Below are 21,921 nucleotides of genomic sequence, written 5' to 3' on the forward strand. Positions count from 1 at the left end.
GAAATAAACAATAGCTGGTCTTGGGTTTTGTGTCAGAGTTGATGAGAATGAAAAACTAAACAACTACTGGTTGACTGGCACATTTATTCCTTATTAGCTCTTCCTTTGCACAAATCTTGAAGTAAACATACTGCATCTCCTCCGTATCTTTTATAAGGAGATGTTCTCGCTGCTTTGCAAGAACAGCAAAGCAAGAAAAATCATTTGTGAATAATTTTTTCACTTTAAGTGAGAAACCGGCAGTTAGTGCCGCGTACAGGAGGAGTTACTCTTCAGACTTTGCCCCCCATAGTTCTTGTGGCCATTGTTGTATGAAGGGGTTTGTTGGCTTGTTTGTTTTTTCATGTTAACCATAGTATAGCAAGAAACAAGAGAATTGTCACCATTTCACAACTGGGCTGCCGTCCTTGAAGCACGAGGGGTCCATGTAGGTATCCCAGAAAGGAAGTACAGTTTTCTCCATCGGGGGCGGGGGGGAAACGCGTAGGAAGATGCATCCTGAATGCATTGTCATCAGGAAAACGGGTCCTGCAGGCGGGAATTCTTGTCTTGCAGGGATTAAACAGGAGCAACAGTAAAAGGACTTCTTGAATTTTACTCTGTGTGCATGCATGTCTGTGTGTTTATGTGTAGTTTAGGAGAAAGAAGTTATTATGTTGAAGAACGAAGACACTTTAAGGCAGGGAAAAAATGAAAGAACTGTTATTTTAAAATACATTTACATTAATAAAACTAATCTTAATAGGAAAGAAATGTTACCTTCAACAGTAGCTAACTGGCTAGAGGACTTCTTCCTACTCCTGCGACTGACTGAATTCCAAACCTAAGATTGTGGCGAGCAGCTGGTAGCACAATGAGATACTGACGCACTTTCTTCAGGTGTATTGTTAGTCTATTCAAATGTCTTGTAGAATTATGAAAGCTAACAAGAATGAAATAATACTTCTGAGTCCAGTTGCAGCTATTTCCAGTCACAAAGAACAGAGTGGCAATTAGCTTCAAGGTGCATTCGCTGTACTTCGCTGGTGAGGGACTGCACGGTGAGTGTGTTTGAACTGGAGGAAATCTAATGGCTCTTGATCGGGAAACGTGCTTGGGTTCTCGGCATTGCTAGGTTGCGTTACAGAATTTCAAGTGAAGAAATTCCCAAAAAACAGTCTTGTCTGCTTTGGAGATCATCAGTATCTGGATGAGAAATTTTGGAAAGTCAGTTTCCATGCTGAAATTCAGAAATATCAACTACCATGTCATAAAAGTTATGATTTCAGCTTGTGCCACCTGGCACCCAGGCACTTAGGAAGCAAAAAGATTTGAACTAAGGAAGAAAGGAGGAGACAGACAGACAGACAGGACTTAACTGCCTTACAGGTGTCATGCCCAGAGAGTTCTCAGCCTAGGATTGAGACAATCGGTGGATGTGACCCTGCGGACAAAGCGTGGGAGAAAAGGGGAGAATAGTTTTAAGCAGAAAGATGGGTTCCTTCTTTGTAAATCAGTAATCAGTGAGTATTGCTCTCTTTCCGAAATCTTTGCTGGAAATCACAGACAGCGTATTCTGGGCACAGCATTACTGTGACAACGTAGGCAGGTAAACCGTTCACGTGTAGGCCTATTCTCTGCATTGTTTTGTCACTGTCTTTTCAATATGTCACTCTTCTCCCTTCAAAATCTGACAAGTCTCTGCTTGCTTTATGTGAAAAATTGAGCCAGAATAAAATTTCCTGCCTCTGTATGTTCTCAAATTGAGAAGGTAAAGCAAAGCAAAGTGTCGTTCTTCCTGAAAACTTCCGTCTGAGAGCTGTCTCCAGCAGCAGACTGACGCTGACAAAATGAAAGGCCCACCAGGAGATGAGTCTGAATCTGAAGTTGTTTAAGTATGTGGGCAGCAAGGTGAAGACAGCAAGATGATATACCACAGATTTCCGTTCCAAATCTCCTTTCAGTTTCTCTTATTCCTGTTGCTACTTTTTGACATATTCCTCTCCTGTTTTTCCATTTGCATTTATTCTTTCTTCTTCCATTTGCCCTTTTAAGAACAGCAGTTTAAATGCAGTGTGTGGACAAATAATTAGGTATTATTTTACATTGGTTTGTCTCTAGACAATGACAGCGTATGGTCCATATGAAATTCCCCAAATAATAGCTTTATCCATAGAAATTCCTGTTTTTAAGAGGAGTAAGTCAGGTATAAAATGATATTGAATTGGTTAAAATAAAAATAAAATAAAAATAAAATAAAATCAAGGTTGTGGTTTGCAAGCAAAATAGCGTCAGAAAGGAATGAATTACCCTTACTCGTTGAATATTGACAAGAGACAGGTTTTGAAAAGATACATTCCTCTGAAGGTCCAGATTTGGCACTCGCTGGTTTAGGTTTCTCTTTGAAATTCAGAGGGAATAAAATTACCTCCTAATAAACAAGGAATAGAAACCTGTATATAAACAGGCTATCATCTTCAGATCACAAAATTGGTGAATATGTGAAATGTATTTTTCTCCCCTCCTTCCTCTTTATTCTCCTTAACCTCTGTCTTTCTGTTACCTACTGACCACTGCGTGGGTTTAACTTCAGTGCGGGTCTGTTGTTGGTTCTGGTCGTAGCAGCCAGTTTGCTGCTCAGCATTAGTGGTGGCCTGGAAGAGACTACAAAATTTCCTGCTCTGGGTTAGACTGGGTTTTCTAGGCAAATATTCCAGTCTGGTAGCTATTGGTGTCTGACTGCTTGCAAGAAGGTTAAAAATATCTGAGGTAAAGGAAGCCAATGCTGCTGCTGAAGGAAGAAGACTTTCTTGTTCCTGTAGGACTTCCATTGCACTGGAAGCTTGAGATTACTTTTATCTCTACAAGAAATTAAAAAAGCCATCTATAAGTGAAAACGATATCCTACTTCCTTAAAAACAAAAGATGAAATCCACTCTTCCTAAGTGGAAATAGAGTTCATGCTAGGATTTACAATGCATATCCTCTGAACTGAAGAAAATCATTCGAAAGTGGAACAGAATTGCAAATATATTGACCTTAACAAACTCATACGCTGTGTTTGCAAGGAAAGCTAGCACCCTTATCTCGACAGTGCAGAGAGGTCTGGAATCTTTCTGAACATTCGTTATTCACCCCAGAACATTTCATCAAGAAATCCTAGTGTGCAAAAGTTAAAAATGCTTAAAAGTGTAAAATCCCTTCCATCTGGCTCCTACTGTGGCAGCGCTGGAGAGCATGTGCTAGAGGTCACAGCCCGTAGGTGATTCTGGCCGAGATGTCCCTCAGACTTTCTCCGGTTGGTATTGATTTAAAGATATAGAAGATTTAAAAAAAAAAAAAAGGCATTTGGTGAAATGAGACTCTTAAAGAAGGAAACATGGAGTGAAATATGAATTTGCCGCTTTTTAATGGTCTGGAATAGTGCTTTGCCCTCCTCCTTTCCCATCATAAATAACTAAATGCCAAGTATAGGACACGGTCTTTGGGGATTAGCAGTTGCACCTAGGATAACTGTTCTTCTTTCTCAGAGATGGTTTGCTGAACTGAAAGTATTCATTATGAGTATTTATTTTTAAAAGGACAAATGTTAGGTCATCTTGTTGACTCTGGGCATGTTTCAAGTTCCCTGTAATTGCTCTGTCAGTCTTTTTCCCATCCATCCTTCCTTGCCAAGATGCATAAAGTCGCATTGTTTTGTTCCTCTATCACCTAAATTAAGCTTAAAAAGCAGTAAATGTTAGCTGTTCCTAGAGGCCTCGTTTGCACAGTGTCTCCATCTAATTAGACAATTAGTACTACATCATCTTCTACTCCTGATCAGCCAGAAGACTTGAACAGAGCGCCCCAAGTACTGCGCTGTGTAAAAATAATTAATGGAAAGGCCTTCGATATTACATAGTGTTACATCCGAACCAAGAATGCGGGCATAGTGGTGCCAGCCGTCTTCTGCAGCAGCGAGCCCGGAGCCGGCGGCAACGGGAGCAGGACTACCCGAGCCAGAGACGTAGCTTAGGGGCGTGCGTATGGGTGCAGGTGAATAACCCCAGGTTACTTCTGACGGGAGCGCCAAACAGGTACTCCCTTTTCGTGAACACCAAGTAAATAGTTTGATCTACCTTTTGCCGCAGCGCTACTGGATTTAGGGTGTGTCCGTAACCTGTCCCCCGTATCCAGAATGTGGAAGTCCCGTGCTGTTTCTGGTTCCCGCAGGTGCAGGGGATGCTGCTTACACTTCACTGAGCCTCTCTGTTTTACCTTAGGGAACTAAATGGGAATTTTCTTGCTCAGTGGCACCGTAAGTTATGAACACCTACATGTGCAAACAGTGCAAAATTCATTCTGCTTGTGATGGTTCAGACAACTGAATAACGTGTGGTGTAGGAGTCCGCAGTGTGAACCTCGGAAATTTGATGGCGAGTCATAAATCGCTGATTGAGAGGCAACATAAGAAACTTCGGGAATTGGACAGAATTTCAGATAATCTGTGGTGAAAACCATATCCTTTTAAACTCCGAAGAGACAAATTTGTTTCCTTAATTTACGTTGGTAATGGACCTTTACCAAGGGATGTTTCTATGCTATAGCAATAATGAATTAGACATGTAGTAAATACTCCAATTAATGATATTTTGAAATTTTGCTTGTTTGTAAAGCAGTTTGAAATCTAGTAACTAAGTATTATTATACTTGTTTGCCTTTTAGTATCGGTTCAAGATGCCTGTGTTCTTGCCGCTTTTTATGAAAAATGAAGTGACTCTTCATTGTAACAGCTAAGAGGTATTAATTAGAAAACACAGTCCTTCCATTGCCATGCTTATAGCTTAAAGGTATTTAGCTGTGCAGAACTTTTATATGACATAGTTTCCGATCCAGTGAACATCCTGTCTTTGGGCTATTAACTTTAAACATTTTACAGTGTATTTAATTCCAGGTACAACAACTATTTAATTTGCACAAATAAATGACAATACGTAGGAAGAAACCTCCAGTGCAATAGAGGAGGTAAGAGCTCTGCTGCTAACAGTGACTAAATGAGCAGCTGAAAAAGGGCAGGTCAAAAAGAAGCCTATTTGCATGAATACGTAGAAAGTAAGTAGTCGTTTTGGTTCTCTATTTAAAACATAAATCCATGTTATGCAGTCAAAAGGTTAAAGGTTAATGGATTTTTGAAGTGGTAGTGCCAAGACTGCGTTGTTAGTAAGTCTAGAGTGGGTTACTGCCTTTGGTAGCAAGATGTACGAGGTGACGAAGACACTGGGTATTTTAAAGAGTGGCATTGCCCATAGTGGAATCTTCGCTTTGAAACAAAACAGCTGAGTCTCACAGTTTAAGTGGAGGGATAGGCATGGGTATTGTTGATTAATGTAATTTTAGAAAAGGTAAATAGGATAGCTAAGCTATTCTTTAGCTTTTTTTTTGAAGATGCTGTTAAGCATAAATGTATATATATCAAGTATGTAAATAAGGAGGAAGGGGCAAGGTATTTGGGGCTTTCAGTGTGAGAAGCCTAAAACTGATGTGGTAAGAAAGGAGGAACATGAAGAAATTTAAAAGAAGGGTAAAAAGGGGCTAAAATGATGGGAAAGATAGGTAATTTCAGCAACTGACTTCTGCATAGCACGTGGGGACTATGGCAGCTTGTGGAGCAGGCCATTAAACCCGAGGTGTTAGTAAACAGGGTGGATTTTGAGCACTTCAGAATAGTCCTGGAATCGGGGGGGGGGGGGGGGGGGAACCGAACCAAATCCCTGCAATGCTTAGGAAGGCAAGGAGGGAGTCAAAGCAATTGCCCCGCTTGCAAAAGTGAGAGAAGGAACCAGTAAAGCGTTGAACACTTTTGTGATGGGGGTAGACGGGAGCGGAGCCCGGATGAGTGGCTGGGAAAAGACGCTAAGCTTCGCCGTGCTAAGCTCCGATCGAGACAGCGCAGAGCGGGTTTGTGAGGCAGGATTATATGGGCTGAGGCTGGCAGCGGAGCGGCACGGTTTGGTCTCTTAATAGGGGAGTGAGTGGAATCATGGGCAGCGTGGGGAGGGAAGCATGGGGGAAAGGACAAGGGTAGGCCTTTGTTTGAGAAAGGGAGCGGGATGGCACGGAGCGGGGGGCAAGGGACTGGTGCAAGCCGTGTGCCAGCAGCAGCCCGGCAGGGCGGGAGCGGAGATCCCGCAACAGCCCGGGGGCGGGGGGGGCGATGTGACCGCCTGAACGCGGGGCAGCGGCGCGGGGCGTCCCGCCTTTGGGGCAGGGTCTTTGGGGGGCGAGCGGCCCCTGCCTCGCCCCTCCGCTCCCGGCGTCCGGGCGGGCTCGGCGCTGCGGGGAGAGGAGCGAACCGGCCGCGCTCGGGAAAAATAGGTCAGGAGCGGGCCTCGGGTGGCGGCGGGGCGAAGCGCGGTCAGGCGCCGTTCCGGGAGGGCCCGGCGCAGGTGGGAGCCGGTCGCGGTTCCCTGCTGATGCCTGCAAACCGGCAGGAGCAGCTGTGCAGTCCCTGCCCCGCGCGGGGCGGCCGCGGGCCAGGCTCGGCGGCAGCCGGGAGCAGCGCCCGGTGCGGGAGCAGCGCCCGGTGCGGGAGCAGCGCCCGGTGCCGGAGCAGGCCGCCCCCGCCGCCCCCGCACCGCCCCGGCCCCGCGCCGCGGGGGGAGCGGCCGCGCGGCAGGAAGCCCGCGGCGAGAGGAAGCGCGAGGCGGGGCCCGGCCCGCGCCGTCAGGTGGGGGCGCGGGGGCGGCGCGGCGGGGGCGGGGGCGGGCGCTCCGGCTCGGCGGGCCGCCGGGGGTCCGGCGGAGCGAGCCCGCCGCCCGGTGATGGTGAGTGCGGGCGGGGGCGGGCGGGGGAGCCCCGGGGGAACTCGGGCCGCCCCAGCCCCGCGGGGGGGGGGGGGGGCGGCGGCGGCGGCGGCGGCGGCGGGCGGGGGGGGGCGGCGGCGGCGGCGGCGGGCGGGGCGGGGACGCGGCGGAGGCGGCGCCGCTGGCCGCGGCCGGGGCGCGGGGCTGCGGGGCGATGCCGCGGGGGGAGCGGGGCCCGGCCTGGCGCTCCGGCGGGGCCGGGGCGGTGTTGCAGTAAGTTTGCTTTGCCTCTGCCCGCACAAGCGCGAGCAGCCGCCGGCTCCCGGGCGTTGCGGGGCGCCCCTTCCCGCTCGGCTGCCCGAGCCCTCCCCGGGGCGCCGGTCCTCGCCCGCCACCGCCGCCGCGGGGAACCCCTTCCCTGGGCCGGGCCGGGCCGGGCCGGGCCGCCGGGGCTGGGCAGAGGTGCGCTCCGAGGCGGGAAACCCTTGGCTGGTTCGGTTCGCCCTCGGCGGGAGGCTGTGACAGCTCTGCCTTGCTGCACCGAGGAGAGCCCCGAGAGCAATGGGAAGCGGAGGAGCCGAGAGAAGTTTGGAAGGGGGGCCGAAAGGGTGAGGGATTTTTGTTTTCTTCTGCCTGCATTGTTTGGGATTTCGCGGTCTCCTTCCCCCACCCCCTTAGTGGGATGAATTATTTAGCACCCTCGTTTTTAATTCGGCTCTAAGGCTTGCAAGGAGAGGCTTTCACGTCTGGAGGAAAAAAGAGACGGTGGGTCTGTGCAAATCCCGTCTGGCACGGAGCAGCCCAGCTGCCATCTCGGGCGTGCGCTCCGCCGTCCTGCCTGCGGCAGCCGGGCTCGCTGGAGATTCCCCTTCTTAACGGTGACCTGACAGAAAAGCCTGTTGTTCAGCGCCTGTTCTGCATGAGCCGCTGTGCCGTAGCAGTCGCTCTTCATTCAGCTAAAGAGAGAGCGAGGGGATGAGAGGATAAGAGGATTCCAATTTAATTAGCAGTTTGTTAAAACCAGTCAGCTTTGTGTGGTCACGTGTTTGTAATTTCAGAACGTATGTCTTAATTGCAGTAAATTCTGGTGGTGTGCATAAAGCAAGTGCCACATGCTATTTGCGGCATTGGCTGTGGCAGCTTCGTGTTTCTGTTTTTTTAATTTACTGCAGCATGTGTTTATTTGTGCAACGGCAGATTTTGGTGTGTGCTGTGGGTATTTTGCATGAAGCAGATCTAGGAATTAAAGCATATGCTGTGGAGGCTTTTATTACCCAGGAAGCTGCAGGATGTGTCTTTTCTATTGGAGCGTATTCAGGTTGACATCTTGAATACCCAGATACTGTTCTGGTTGTTTTCAATAATAGGACTTCTGTGTGGTTTTAGCATCTTTATCGGAGTCTGCAATACTCTAAATGTTGAGGCCTTCCTCGCTCCTCCTCCCCCTCAATAATTACTCTGGTTGTTCTCAAACAAATAATTCCTATCTTGCAATATCCCTGAAATCAAACAGCAGCAGGCTGTACCCTGCCTTCTGCCTAGCGAACTGAGTCACTGCCGTGCCTTGTGCCGGATTGAGCTGTTGTAGTATTGCTGCTGGTTGACTGTCGAGGTCCCCCGTGTATACTGTGATTTACGTTACTGTAAATAGGGGAATTGAATTACAGCGTCTCTGCAATGTCTTGTTCCCCTGGTGTTATCAAAGATCGGTCGGCTTTACTTGGGGTGCTAGGCAGGCTGCTGCCTAAGTGTTTACTTGAATTAGACATTTCTGCTAACTCTCACAATTGGATAAAGTACTACTTTTGTTTGTTTGTTTTTAAACCCTGTATTGCTGAGGAAGCCCTGGGAGTCTCTGAAAGCAGGACAGCATTAGTTGTTAACACCCCCCGCCCCCCCGAAAGGAAAAAGGTAGAATACTGGAATAACAGAGTTAATGACATTCTTTTTTGTTGCACGAATTCCTGTATCGGAGGAGAAAAGATAGTCTGAGGTTAGCTACGGAGTGTATAACAGTAAGAGATTTTTTGCCTTTTATAGCAGTCGGGACTTGTTCAGGGCCTCCACTTGCTGGACAGAGAAGGGAAGTGTTCTGTGGAGGCTGCTGTAGCGGGGGGAGAAGAGGTAGTGCAGCGAGTTATCTGTCAGCTCCTAATAACTTAATTTGAAGGTCTTAATTGGCGAGGATGAAACGTGCAAACTCACGTAGAGCTTTAGTTGTTTGAGAGGAGTATGTCTTCTCCGAGGCTTGGCTCCTTTTTACCACTGCATATGTCTTTTTCTGGATCGTAACGGCTAATATGGGATATTTGTTTCTTATTACCTATTTTAAATAAGCTGCTTCCCGCCCTCAGCTTCAGCTGGCAAACAGTCTGAGATCCAGGATGTGTACTTCTGTCATCCCTAAGCCAGTGTGAAACCTCAGGCAGAACTGTGACCTTCAAATATGAACCAAGTCATGTATTTGCAAACACGTGTCTTTATAAAACCGGCGTTATAAAAAAGGAGTAGGGAACCCTAGTCAGATCTTACAGGATTCTGATTTGAGATTAAAAGGCTTTTCTGCTAGCTCCTGCTGTCGTTTTAACTCTCGGAACACTAGAGGAGTTTAAATTTTTGTTCAGTTCAGCTCTCCTCTCCATTGCTTTTGTTCTTCTCAACATTGATGAAAGATGCAAGTATTTCTCTGTGCTTGCAGGTAGTGTGCACGTACCAAAATACCAGCCAGTGATGGAATGTGCCATCCTTGTCGCTTTCCAAAAGGCTTTTAGAATTTGATGGCTAATAGTGAACAGATGAGTGTAATTTTCAGTACCATTCCTTGTATGTATGGCATTTTATATTTTCTCCTGCCTTGGTAGTACTTGTTTATATTCATGCTGTTAAAAATATTGACGTTTCTTCATTACATTCCGATATGCAGCTCTCTTAGTTTTTGTAAATAGCTTCACAGCCTATTCAGTGACATTTAGTAGCTTTTTCCATAGTCTTGATTTGTTCCTAAATAAGCTGCAAAAAGCCCTACCTGTGTATATTTTGAAGGCTGTGGGTTGTGTGCTATGAAACGTGAGTCTGAGGTCATAACAACTCTAACGAAAATTTGGTGAGACACTGCCAGTCCGCAACCAGAGGCAGTCGTTACAGCTACGTATTGATACGCCGCCTCCTAATGACGACGTGGCTCTTTCCTGCCCAGGCTGCAGTACGTGCAGTACACAAATCTGTCTGGTTTTGTGTTGCATCACCTCGAACCTACTTACTTTTTCACACTTAGCAGGTCAGTTGAGAGAAGCCATGCCCAACACGTTGCTGAGGAAAAATGTACTCTTTTGAAAAGTCCTTATGTGGTCCCCCAAAGTTAGATGACGTGGCTGCGTGGTCGCTCATAATGCTCTGAGATAAGAGAAACTCGCGTGTCTGAAGGATGCATCTTAGCCAAAAGGTATTGTAAGGAGAATATTTCTGGGTAGTTTTATACGAAGATGAAATTTTCTATCAAGATTCATTTAAGCTGAAGGCTTTTTTCCAGTAGATTTAAAGATTATCACTTGATTGTATTTTATGAGCTGCCATGCGATACTGCTTTAGAGGGTTTTTCTCTTTTCAAAAACTGTGATGGAAACTAGTAGCAAGTGTTCTCTGGACCTTTTCATTCATGTTCCTTGAGGCTCAAAGATCTCTTTCAGCAGGATCTCCTAATGCCAGGTATTCTAGTGATTTGGTGCTGACAAGAACGAACATTGAGTGCTTGATCAGTGTTGTTTTCTGAAACGACAGCGTTTCCTTCCGCGCTACTGATCTAACCTGAGATGCTCTAGCTTTTGCTGTTTTCTCAGATTTTGAGTCTAACTTGGTGATATATTTGTAAAACATACAGGGGGATGACGTTACTTTTTCTAAGCATTGTATGAACGTGCTAAAACATTTTGCAAACACTGGGATTTTCTAGTTTCCCATTTTGATATTTTAGCGTGTGTGTGTGTCGTTATGCGGCAGAGAGTCTACATGCTGAGAGACGCTCCGTGCTGTCAGTGCAGGGTTGCTGGATGTCAGCTCTGGGGCGGGAGTGAGTGGGCAGCTAAGCATCTTGTTTGTTTGCTTAAAAGTAAGGGACGTAGGATTGAAGAGCAGTTTTTGTTGGCATAAAAAGTTGAATATTTTGTTAAAAGAACTTTTTAGCATTTTGACAGCCTAGTTTAAACTACTCAAAATCAATTGAGTCTTGTATGTGGAGACTGTCTTGCTGTTAAAAGGATAATCACTTACATTTTATGTATTGGGTAATCAGTAAGTTACATATAGAGCTTGGATATTTAAGTAGGTGAAAATGTGTTTTTTCAAATCCTTTGAAATCCTTCAAGCTTACTGAGATAGTAAACGGTGGCATCCTGTACAAGGAGACCCTTACTGCAGTGTTTCAGCCTGAAGAATCTCCGAACAGCTCATAATTCTACATTAGCAATGGGCCGAGTCTCAATAATTAGCATACCTCTTAATGTTATGAAGTTCTTGTCCTCCTTTTTTTTTCTAGTTTCACGTATAGTGCACTAGATGCCGGAGGTGAATCAGTGTAAGCTGTTTGGAAAGAGGCAACTTCAGGTACCCGTAAGGCAGGTAGCATTTTTCCTTTGCTGCACTCATCTACCCAACTTGAAAATTAGCTGATGTTCTTGTGAAAAATCTGTCGTCTTTTGTTTGTAGCAGCTGCCTTGCCTTTGGCCCATTTGGACATTCCACAGGTTGTATCATTCAGCACACCCTTTTGAACATCTCTCTTATGTTTGACTGACTTCTCCGTTAAGCATTGCCCTGTTGTTAGGGAAGTGGAAAGGCTGCCTTTTGGAGCGTGAGACACGTGAGACTTGTCTCCAGGCTTTAACTCTTCTGTCCCTGCATTAGATTGCTGGGTATTTCTAATCTCTCTTCTTCTTACCTAGGCTTTGTTATGGCTGTACTACTCTGGTGTTCATTTAAGGCAGGAGTGTTGTCAGGATAACATTAGTAATACGCTGTGCCAGGTTCACTGGTTTTGGGTGTTACCAGATGTAGGCAAAGATGATAGCTGATAGTTCTGTGTTCTGAAGCAATTTTTGATTTTCTTAAATTAGGCTGAGGTAACCCTCCTCCTGCCAAACAGAATCTTAAGACGGGTTAAAGTGCATGTATGCTACTAGCTGTTTACTTCGTAACCTCTGGGAAGATGGGGACAGTCACTCTAGCGACAGAAGTGTAGGGGTGGGTCTAGGTAAAAAATCTCATGATCCTGAAACCTACCCTTGTCTGGGAACCGATGGCTTCTCTCGGCTTCGTGTTGGCCCCAGTTCTCTTTTTGGTTCTGCAGCAGCTCTAGGAGGAAGAATGAGTGGTGGGGCTCAACCTTGGCATGCCACTGATGGCGTCCAGAACCTCCTGCCGACTTAGCAGTTGGCATTTATCTCCCCTAGCATTTGTCATCTTCTATGACTTGCTCATCATCCTTTGATTGAGGGGAGAGAGTCGTTCCTAGCGTGGGGAGCCTGTAATAGCTCAGGTGAGCCACATCCCCTAGACACCTTTTTTCTCTCTGTAAAAGGTTTCTAGGTGATATCATTAAATGTGTGTGTCTATATCATAGACATGTGGATTTAAATTAAATGAAACCCACATGTTGTCGAAAAATGAGAGTTTACTAGTGTCTGCAGGGGGCTAATGCCGTAGCCTGCCCGCTTCCAGGCAGATGGATGGGCTGTACCGGGCTTGTTTCATTAGCTTTGGGTACCATTTGCGTCTGATGCCAGGCAGTCTGGTTGTAGCAGATACACAGAAAAGAGCTAAGCAGAAAAATCCTCTTACAACAATGAAAGGCTGTCTGTGAGGCAAAACCAGAACCCCCGTCGCCCTCTAGATGTGCCCTGCTAACCATTTGTTTTGGCGGCAAAGAAACCTTCCTGCGTCTGGCCCCTGAGAATGCCTAAAGAAATGCAAAATCCTGGTAAAGAGTTTTCCTGTTGAGGGTTTCGTATTTTTTCATTAGGTTTCTGCATCAAGTTATTTGCTTATTAGAAGATCTAGAGGCATTCTGTATTCTTTGGACTTTGGTGCTTTATATCCACCCAAAGAAAGAATCCAGGCTCTTTCAGACAGGGACGGGACATAAACCAAAATGTACCCCAAAAAAAAGATACTGAAGTAACAAAGGCATAATGAGAAATTCCAACATGGGTGAGCAGGCATCTTTCTTGGTGTTTTCTTTTGAGTAGATAGAAGTGCCTGACTAAATCTCTGGATAACTCTCTTCTGCATCCCTTTGGCAAACCTCTTTCTTTCCTTTTTAAACCCTAGATTGGCTGCAGGACGCAGTGGATAAATGTACTGCTGATAATTTAATTCCTTTCCTAACCAATCCCTTTTTCTCTCTTTCCTAAAATACAGCTGGAGCATCTTCTGGAGGAAGGACAATAAAGTAATTTGTCCAAAAGTCTTGTTATCAATAACTGACCTTCCAGCTTGAGGAGTTGTCCAGCTGTCTAAATGAGAACTTTTTTCCATGGTGGCAATGGGGGGAGGGGGACGGACGGACGGACGGACGGGGGACGGAATCAGCGTTCCACAGCTATATCTTCAAATCCACCTTTGCTCTAGCACCCCAGATTTGCAGAGCAGAGGAATGAGGGGCTGGCCAGAGGGAATCTAGGGACTGTTTGGTGGAGTACTCTGGGGCAGGATACCCCACCGGCGCCGTTGGCGTTGCCCTGGAGCAGTAGTGCGGGGGCAGTCGTCTTCATGCCGGGGACGACGCGTTACTGCACGCCTCCCGCGTCGCCGGTGCTTTCGAGCGGAGGGGTGCCTGCCTGGGGCACGCCGTTGGAGAGCTGCGGAGGGAGCGCAGCTGTGGCATTGCTGGAACAGGATTGCACCTTCCAAACAGGCTTTAAGAGGATGGCTTGTTGCTCCTTCTCGCTTTCTTCTCTGTCTGTCTTTCCACTGTAGCCATGGCGTAGAACGGATTCTTTATTTTCTTTTTTTATAGTCGAGTTAGCCATTTCCCTTTAAAAAGAGACGACGTGACTTTCTGTTGACATCCTTGCGCAATCACATGGTACATGGGAACCATCTGAGTGAAAACTCCTCGAGCCTCCTGACCCGGTGAACAAAACCCTCCAGATTCCGCCTGGCAAGCGGCCAAACCCAACGTTTTGCAAAGGCTCTCGGTAGACCTCGGTTTCTGTTTCACTCGTTCCACCTGAACTTGCAACTCATCATCTTAACAAGGCATTTCTGGTTTTATATAATTGCTTCTGCAGCGAGGAAACGACTCCCTTTCCCTGCCTCGTCTGCGTGTGCCCCTGACTCATGCTCGCACATAACAGTCTCTCCAGGCAGGTATGGCTTGGGTGTTCCTTTCGTAGGGTTAAAACCAATTTAACGTCACTTCGAGAGAAAGAAGAGGTGAAAATTGTCCATTATGTTTCTTTATCAGCATGTGATAATTAGAGCATGTGGAGCATTTTCATTTGTCAGTGTTTTCCATGCTGCTTTCTTGCTAAAATAATGCTGCAGAATTCCACAGTTCTTCCAGAAAGCATACATGCTGTTCATGCGCTTCTGAGTCTGTGCCTATTTAAAAAAGAAGAAAAAAAGAAATAGACATTATTTACCTTGTAGACCAGGAACTGTAATCCTGCTTGGTTCTGACTTCTGAAAAGGAAGCTGCTGCAGTTTTGCCTTATTTCTGTTTCCTTTTCCAGGCTGATAAAATGTGATTTATTTATTATCATACTATTTTTTATATTCTGCTACTGCACAACATGAACAAGACTAACAGCAGACAAGAGGAGTGCTGCTTAAATACTCTGAAAAAGTTGGTAAGATTTCTCTGAAATAAGCGCAGTTACAGAAAGCAGGGGCTGCTTTTTACCTTGATGACACAAGTCCCCGCAGCTAACAACTTCACTGTTCTGTGTATAGTTGCTTTCATTTCTTAAGAGGTGGAGTTGTTCCACTGAACAGCGGTCTGCATGAAATGAAGAATCGAGGTTAGAAAAATAATAGAATTATCTGTAGAAAAGAAGCAAAGCCAAAATCAGGTGACAGAGTAACATAGTAGGCGATCCGGCGGCGTGTTAAGATGGGGCGAGAAAAGGCGGTTGAGTGACTCGCTGACGGGGGGGCCGCGGTTTGGACGGCTGCACTGGGAACCGCAGGAAGCGGCGAGCCAAGCCAGCGCAGCTGACCCGGCTGGGCACCCAGCAGAGCCCTGCTCGCGGGAGGGAGCAGGGGTGTTCAGGGGGCTGCGCTGGACTTTCTTGAGCTGAAAAGAGCGAGAGTTCGAATTGCGTGGTAACGTCATTCAGCTTGAACCGTATTCCTTTCCTTTTCAGGCCCCCAGTGCAAGATCTTACGTTGACCTAGATAACCGCGAAGAGAGGACATGAGTAAAGCCAGTAGTACTTCAGTATGTTGTGCTTAACCCTGTGTTAAAACATAGGCTTAAAAAAATAAAAACGTTTAGGAAAGCATGAGCTTTCCAGGGATTATGCAATTGTGCTTAGTTCAACTTCTGATTTTAAAATGTTGTGTAGGTTCTTGCATTATTAATTGGTGGCCTCTCTGCACCACTTTATTAGTTGGTTTGTTGGTCTTGTCATATTTTATAACAATCTCTAAGTATTTAAATTAGATTCGGTTTTAGCAAAGGCTTGTCTTAATAGGACATTACTGAGGTTGACAAATACTGGTCGAAGAAGTGTTTGGTTTTGCTCTGATCCCTTGAAGGCAGCAGTAGAATCGAGTTTGTTGTATGTAGTGCAACTTGCACTTCTGGGACCCTTGGGAAAAAAGAAAAAAAAAAAGAGGGAATTGAGTCATAAGTGATTGTAGGTCTTTATTTGCAGCAGTGGTTGTTTTATGTGTTTGCTTGTTATATGTGAATCGGATCATCTGAAGTATGACTAGCATTTCTCCATTTCGTTAAGAAGAGAAATCATGGAGCGTTGAGAGAGGAAAGTTTGATCTCTGCTTAGAAAATGGCTTACTCTGAAGCTCTGCAGCGTCAGCAGCAGCTGTCCCCGGAGAAGTTTGGGGTTTGTTAAGAACTGTCAGCCTTTCCTCCTCGGAGAGGCATTCCTAAGCCCCAGGGAATCCCCTCCCGTAAAGTTCTGGAGCGAGCAGCGTGGAGGAATAATGAGCACTTCCTTCCTTTCTATTTTCAGTGACTGCAGTAGAAAGTAACCACTATTGCTGGGGCTCGTGCTCACAAAACCCTCTGCAGCACCGTCCTCTCCTCGCCCTCTTCAGTTCTTCTGCAAGGCGAGGTTGTGCAGCAAGTTTCAAGCTGAAAATTTTTTACTGTGTCGTCAGGAATATGGTATACTGACTTCATTATTCAGTTTCATACTTAATGTAAAATCCAGTATTGTTATCCACAGAATTTCCTCGTACTGCCAGGCTGATTTTTTCTAGCAGTGCGTATCAGGCTTGATTCCCCCGCCCCCAGCTCTTACCGAGTGTTTGTTTAGCCAGGAAGGCATGGAGAGCGGCTTGATGTTTTGGATCTTGAGAGGCATTTTGGAGTTGTTGGAAGCGTCTTGCTCCTTCCCCTGGTTTCGTGTAAACAGCTTCGCTGGCTGCTGCAGGAGGGAGGAGAACCTTTCAGCTGCGGGGACGGGGGCCAGCAAACAGGAGCGGTGCGTTGGATCTAAAATCGTTTTGGTCGCCAGAGCCGGAGACGTTTTGTCAAGTGGCCTGAGTGGTGATGATCAGTAACAAAACCTTTCGAAGAACTGCAAATCTTTGTCACAAGGATCTGCACTCCTCGGTATGGGTACTTTCAAGGGAGGTACTTGGCTAACAAATCTGAATTTTCAAATGATGATATGAAAACTTTAATTTTACTCAAACTGAATAACATTTTGCCGTCTCCTCCCCAGCTATTTCATTACAAGCTTTGCATTTGTATCTTTCTTAAGTTTCGTTTAAAAAGCTGATTGCTAGGCTGTTTTTTTAAAAAAGTTGCAGCCTGTGATCTGAATTCAGAAATATGCGTCCTGAAGGTTATTGATACTTAGGAAGGAAGAATTCGTGCCTGATGGGCTTAGTTAAACTTCTCTTTGGGAGAGGTTTGGATGAGACAGTTTGTTTCTTGAGTCTCTGACTCAAATTGCAGTCTTAAAAAGAATTCAACATCACTCATGAAATACATTCTGATAACTCACTTTAACGTCAGTGTTTTGCCTATTGCTTAATAAAATCACAGCGGGTGGCACGAGGACTGTTCTGACTCCTGACGGCAGGTTTCTTTCTGCTTTGGGCTTGAGGCTGCGTGTGAAACAGGCAGGTGTGTAACGTAGGGCAGGAATCCTACTTGTTGCTGTTCCGCATTTGTAAAACTGCAAGTCGACACATGAAAAGTTAGTGACTTTCCTTTTAAAATCAGACCTTCCTCTGTAATTTCAATGATAAAGTAAATGCGAACACCTCTAGTGTGAGTTTTAATTTGAGCTCTTCCAGCGCGCCCTGTTGCAGGACGGAGGAGCGGCATTCCCCGAACGCGCAGCTCTTGTCGCCTTCGCGGCTTTCAGCTGCAGTTAGCGGGTTCTGTCATGGGAAGTGGTTTTACTGCGTTGTTGTCATTTCTGGGGTAGCATTAAAACGTGTACATGGGACGCATGAGAAGGAGCTGCGAAATTACTTTCAACTGGTTCCGGATATGGTATCCGAAAGCTCCCTCCAAGTGATCTGCCTAAGTCCGATGAAGGATGAGGTAATGCTGAAAAAGACCAGGAACCTACACATTGGCTGTCTTCCATTCCTGCAGTATGCATCTAAGTTGACCATAAATTGTTTTGTATAGTTAAATTGGCTAAGTAGGTTGTTGCAATGTGGTGCCATTGAGGCGTTCGGTTGTTTTAGGATTTGGCAGAAACCCAGTTTACATATGTGCAGAAAAGCAAAAAATATCAGCTCCAGAATGCGTGTGTTTCATCTGTAGCCTGAAAGGAAAGTCATTGTATAGTTTGGGGGAAGAAAAAGCTTCTCTGTTTAAATAAAGTATGTGCTGTTATACGGAACTGTTACCTACGAGATCTGTCCGTGCTTGAGAGCTGCTGAGCTGCACGAGCAGATAAGATCTTTGCCACCAAGCCGCAGAAGGTGGCTGTGGACGTTGGTAGTTGCGGATAGGAGGAAGCGACGGTTGTGCCTCGGGTCAGTCACGGTACGGTTTTAGGTACTTTGTGGAAAAGGGAAGCTACAGAAAAAAGTTTGAAAGAAAGCTTCAGGGAGCAAGGAGGAAAAATGGCTTTCTCCGTGATCACTAGGGAGTAAGAGTAGAGAGCATGAGGAAAAGCCAGAGTAAGAAAATTTGGCAGAACAGTCCGTGCATTATATCTAGTTGAAGTCATTCTTTCCTATTTAAAACCACTGATATTTGTATGTTGTTTTTTCCCAAGTTCCTATACATCCTATGGAGTAGAACTGCAGGTTTTCGGAAGACGTGCCGGGGGAGGGTCTGTTGTAGACAGGCCGGTTACGTATCTGCTGCTTTTGTGGTCAAATGTCACTTAGGATTCCAGTAATCATTTTTTTTGCTTCCACCTTGCATTAAGTTCTGAAGAATTTTGCTCGCACTGAAAGTGAAGCTGAAAATATCAAAGCAAGACCTTTAAACAAGGATAAAAGAGTCAATATTTGTATATCCTGCTCTCTGAACAGGTTTGGTAAGCAAAATTAATTTTCAGTCAGGTACTCCTGTCAATGAGACTATTCTTCCTGCATTGTCACCAAATGGTGTACATGACCAGAGGGTTTTCATCTTAGAGTTGCTGCAGGAAAAGTTTCAGAACTGAATAAAGCACGAGGGAAGGGTTTGCACTGACGTAACGGCGGGTTTTGTGAAAGGCCATAATGTAAGTTGCATACGCACATGCACAGTAGTATTTGTGTTGCATTTTTTCAAATACCATGACTAGTGTGTTGACAGAATCCACGTGAAACACCTGAAAAAAAATCTCCTTAGACTTATTAGACATTGCAACATCTGAGCTGACTAACCATAATTAAATTATATTTTCTATCAGTCTCCAGCCTTGCTCCCCAAAGATCCCCTTGTCCCAGAAATTTAATTAGAAGGCTCAGGATGTATGCGCGAGTATTTGAATCTGCCACTGGAAAATGGATATTGCTGAGGAATCCGATTCTTCCTATCGGACTGGTTAGTGCTGTGGTGAGCACTGATGATATCAAGGCAGTAACCAAGTTCCTAAGACACTTGTAACAGATTATTTGAAGGTAGAAACTTGCTGTGGCTGCACAAGAGTAGCAGCTTTCAGGCCAGGAAATCTTATTTTCAGTTACTCCTTGTTTTTTTATGGCAGTTGAGCTTTGGCTTAGGAAGGCGTGTTCACAGACATTTAAGAAAAATGCACAATGTAATTTAGGCTTCGCTTGCTTTTTTCTGGGAATAGTTAGAAGCGCATTTAGAAGGTGTGCTGTGGCTGCTGCGAGCCTCCCTCTTTTGCTGCTGGCAGGAATCAGACGACTTTAAATCCACCAGATCTCCCTCTCTGAAGGACGTTTGTCTGTCCATTATTCCACCGACCCTCCGTGAAATTCAGCATGCTGCGGAATCTGACCCATATTTTAAGATTTCTGTCCTTTTCAGTTGGATCCCTGTTTAGAGGCTTCCTCTTTTCCCTCCTCTGCAGGGAATCTGGCGCATCCCCGTGGATGAGATCGACCGCCCAGGCAGTTTTGCATCTCATATGAACCGCTCTATTGTCTTACTGCTAAACGTGCTGGCACAACTAAAGGATTACAACACCTTGCTGAAAGTCTCATCTATGCTACAGAGGACCCCCGATCAGGGAAAGTATGATATGTTTATCAATCCATTACTTTGTAAAGCTTTGAATGTATTTTGATCACTGTGTGACTATTTCATTTAAAGACGTTCTTAGTTTAGGCAAAAAGTCTTTAGACAGATTTCCTTGGGAATACAGTGGAATGATGGTTGATTTTTCTCAGGGTTACAATTCCGCAGTAGAGTCTAGAATTCCTCTGCATTTCTCTTGAAACCCAGAGCAGCCGTACGGCTGCCTTAACAGCCTTGGAGTCCTGCTGCCCTGCGGAGGGGTTCGCTGGTGGGACAGAGGACCGTGGCTTCTGCGCCCCGCGGCTGGCCTCCGGCCCGAGAGCTGTGTCCAGCGCGGAGGTCGCAGCCCGGGCCTCCTGCCTTCCTGTAATCCGTGACCGAGCAATGCTGGCCTGCCTCTTGGCAGCTGGTGCTATTATCCTATTCAGAGGTGATCTAATTTTAATTGCATTATCCTTATTTAAGAAAAAAGAAGCCATCTAATGTGAGCTATATACGGGTTCATATCAATGGGAAGACTAAAATGAACATTGAAGCAATTCAGGTAAAATTCTAGTAGCTTACTGAGTGGGAAACATTAAAATTTGTCTCTGGCAAATGCTTGAGAAATTGAACTGAATGATTGATGACAATAAGTTGGAGGCATCGAGGGTTTCTTCATGTGTTTTTGAGTGTGAGTGCATGTGAATTTGCATAGATCGTAGTATATCTGGGAATACGTCACCACATGTTCAGAAAATGTGCAGCCAAAAATACTTTGACTTTTAGCATATCAGAAATACTGGACCATAGAAGGTTTAAATTCTGTCCTAAGCAAGCCCACAGTTGTACTAAAAATATTATGTTATTTATAAGTCTAGACTGAATTTAACAAACAAGTAATTTGACTTGTTGGATCAGCCAGTGCCAGCCATGGTGAACTGCAGTCGTTACAGGAACTTCTCAATGCAAATATTCTGGGTGTGTCTGGTATATGCCTGTAACAACCCTATTTTTAAAAACAGGCATTTTTAGCTGAACTTCAGTTATTACTGAACTAATGTATCTTTTGCCTGAAAAACAAACCATAAAATTACCAATGTAATGTAATGCTGTAGAGGGAAAAGATGTTTATTGAAAATGTTGGCTTTTTGACTGAAATAGTGCCCTTCAAAATTATTTACTTGATTTTTAGCCCTCTCATTAAAACCAGCCAATTTTAAAATAGAAATTCAGTTTTCCATTAAACTCAGTTAGGTGGGATTGATGGCTGGAAATGTTTTCCTTGAAAGTGGACTAAAGCATTGTGTCAGAATACAGTGAAGTTACGATGCTCTACTAAATTAAAGGAAGCCACAGAGGGAATAAGTTTTACACATACAATATTATTTTTTTATAATACTAAATAGGAAAAAAAGGTATTAGCACACCAGTGTTTTAGCTCTAAAAAAACTAGATTCAAAGGCAACTGATACGACCAGTGAGAAAGGATTTGCTGATGTCCTTAATCTCACATGCACGGTTTATCCAGAACATGAAAATCACCTTGACAGCTCAAGATAGCTTTGTGTGACTAATACTCTTTTTCAAGAAAAGGTTTGAATAAAAAGCTGGTATTTGAGGGGCACAGAAGGCTTGATATAAGAAAACTGTAATTCTGGTTGTCTGGTTTGCTCTGGGTTTGGTTTTGGGGGTGTTTTGGGTTTTGTTTTTTTTTTTTTTTTTCCTTCCCCATTTCTCCCCTTCCCTCCGTTTGTAGATAGCCCTATCTTTTGCTTCAGCATGTCATCTTTGGTGATTGTGGGGAGGGGAGAAGTGGAGGGAAACATAGCTGAAGTGTTATATTTCAATACCCAACTGGATATGTTCTGTTTGCTTTCTTCTAACTTGTTTTAAAATTGTTGTGTCAGGTTTTTTTGTTTGTTTGTTGTGTTTTTTTTTAATGTCCTGGTTCTTGCTTTTAAAGTCCTATAAGCTTCTGACAGCTTAATTTCTGTTATCTTACTGTGGCCCAGGAAGTACTTGCGTGATGCAGATCGGCAGGTTCTGGCCCAGCAAGCCTTTGTGCTTACCGTGAAAGTGTTGGAGGACACTCTCAACGATCTGACGCAGGTAAGGCAGCAGTGCGTTTAATGGTCGTCGATTTAGTAATTAGATTTTTCTAGGTTCAGTTTACTCGTTCCTTAGAGCTCCTGAGGCTGAAGGGCTACGTTATTATCACTTATTTCTAATATCTTTTGTTTATATGCAACCACACAGAAAACTTTCTTCCAGCATTGTTGGTTTTAATTTTTGAAATCCAGTAACAAATACAGTTGTTGAGACTGGATT

General features: G+C 45.1%; 1 protein-coding gene across 9 annotated transcripts in view; it reads left to right on the forward strand.

The window, feature by feature from the left end:
- The window catches only part of CABIN1 (calcineurin binding protein 1), a 121,796-nt gene that overhangs the window by 63,798 nt on the left and 36,077 nt on the right, over positions 1-21,921 (forward strand). For all 9 annotated transcript variants that reach the window (XM_087768712.1, XM_087768705.1, XM_087768711.1 and 6 more), the window contains 2 exons: positions 19,445-19,608; positions 21,606-21,702. In XM_087768712.1, coding sequence (XP_087624838.1) covers positions 19,445-19,608; positions 21,606-21,702 — 261 coding nt within the window. The remainder of the gene's footprint in view (positions 1-19,444; positions 19,609-21,605; positions 21,703-21,921) is intronic.

Source organism: Nipponia nippon, unplaced genomic scaffold, assembly GCF_047370975.1.
Source record: "Nipponia nippon isolate SJK-2023a ecotype South Korea unplaced genomic scaffold, ASM4737097v1 scaffold_30, whole genome shotgun sequence".
In the NCBI taxonomy this organism is placed as follows: domain Eukaryota; kingdom Metazoa; phylum Chordata; class Aves; order Pelecaniformes; family Threskiornithidae; genus Nipponia; species Nipponia nippon.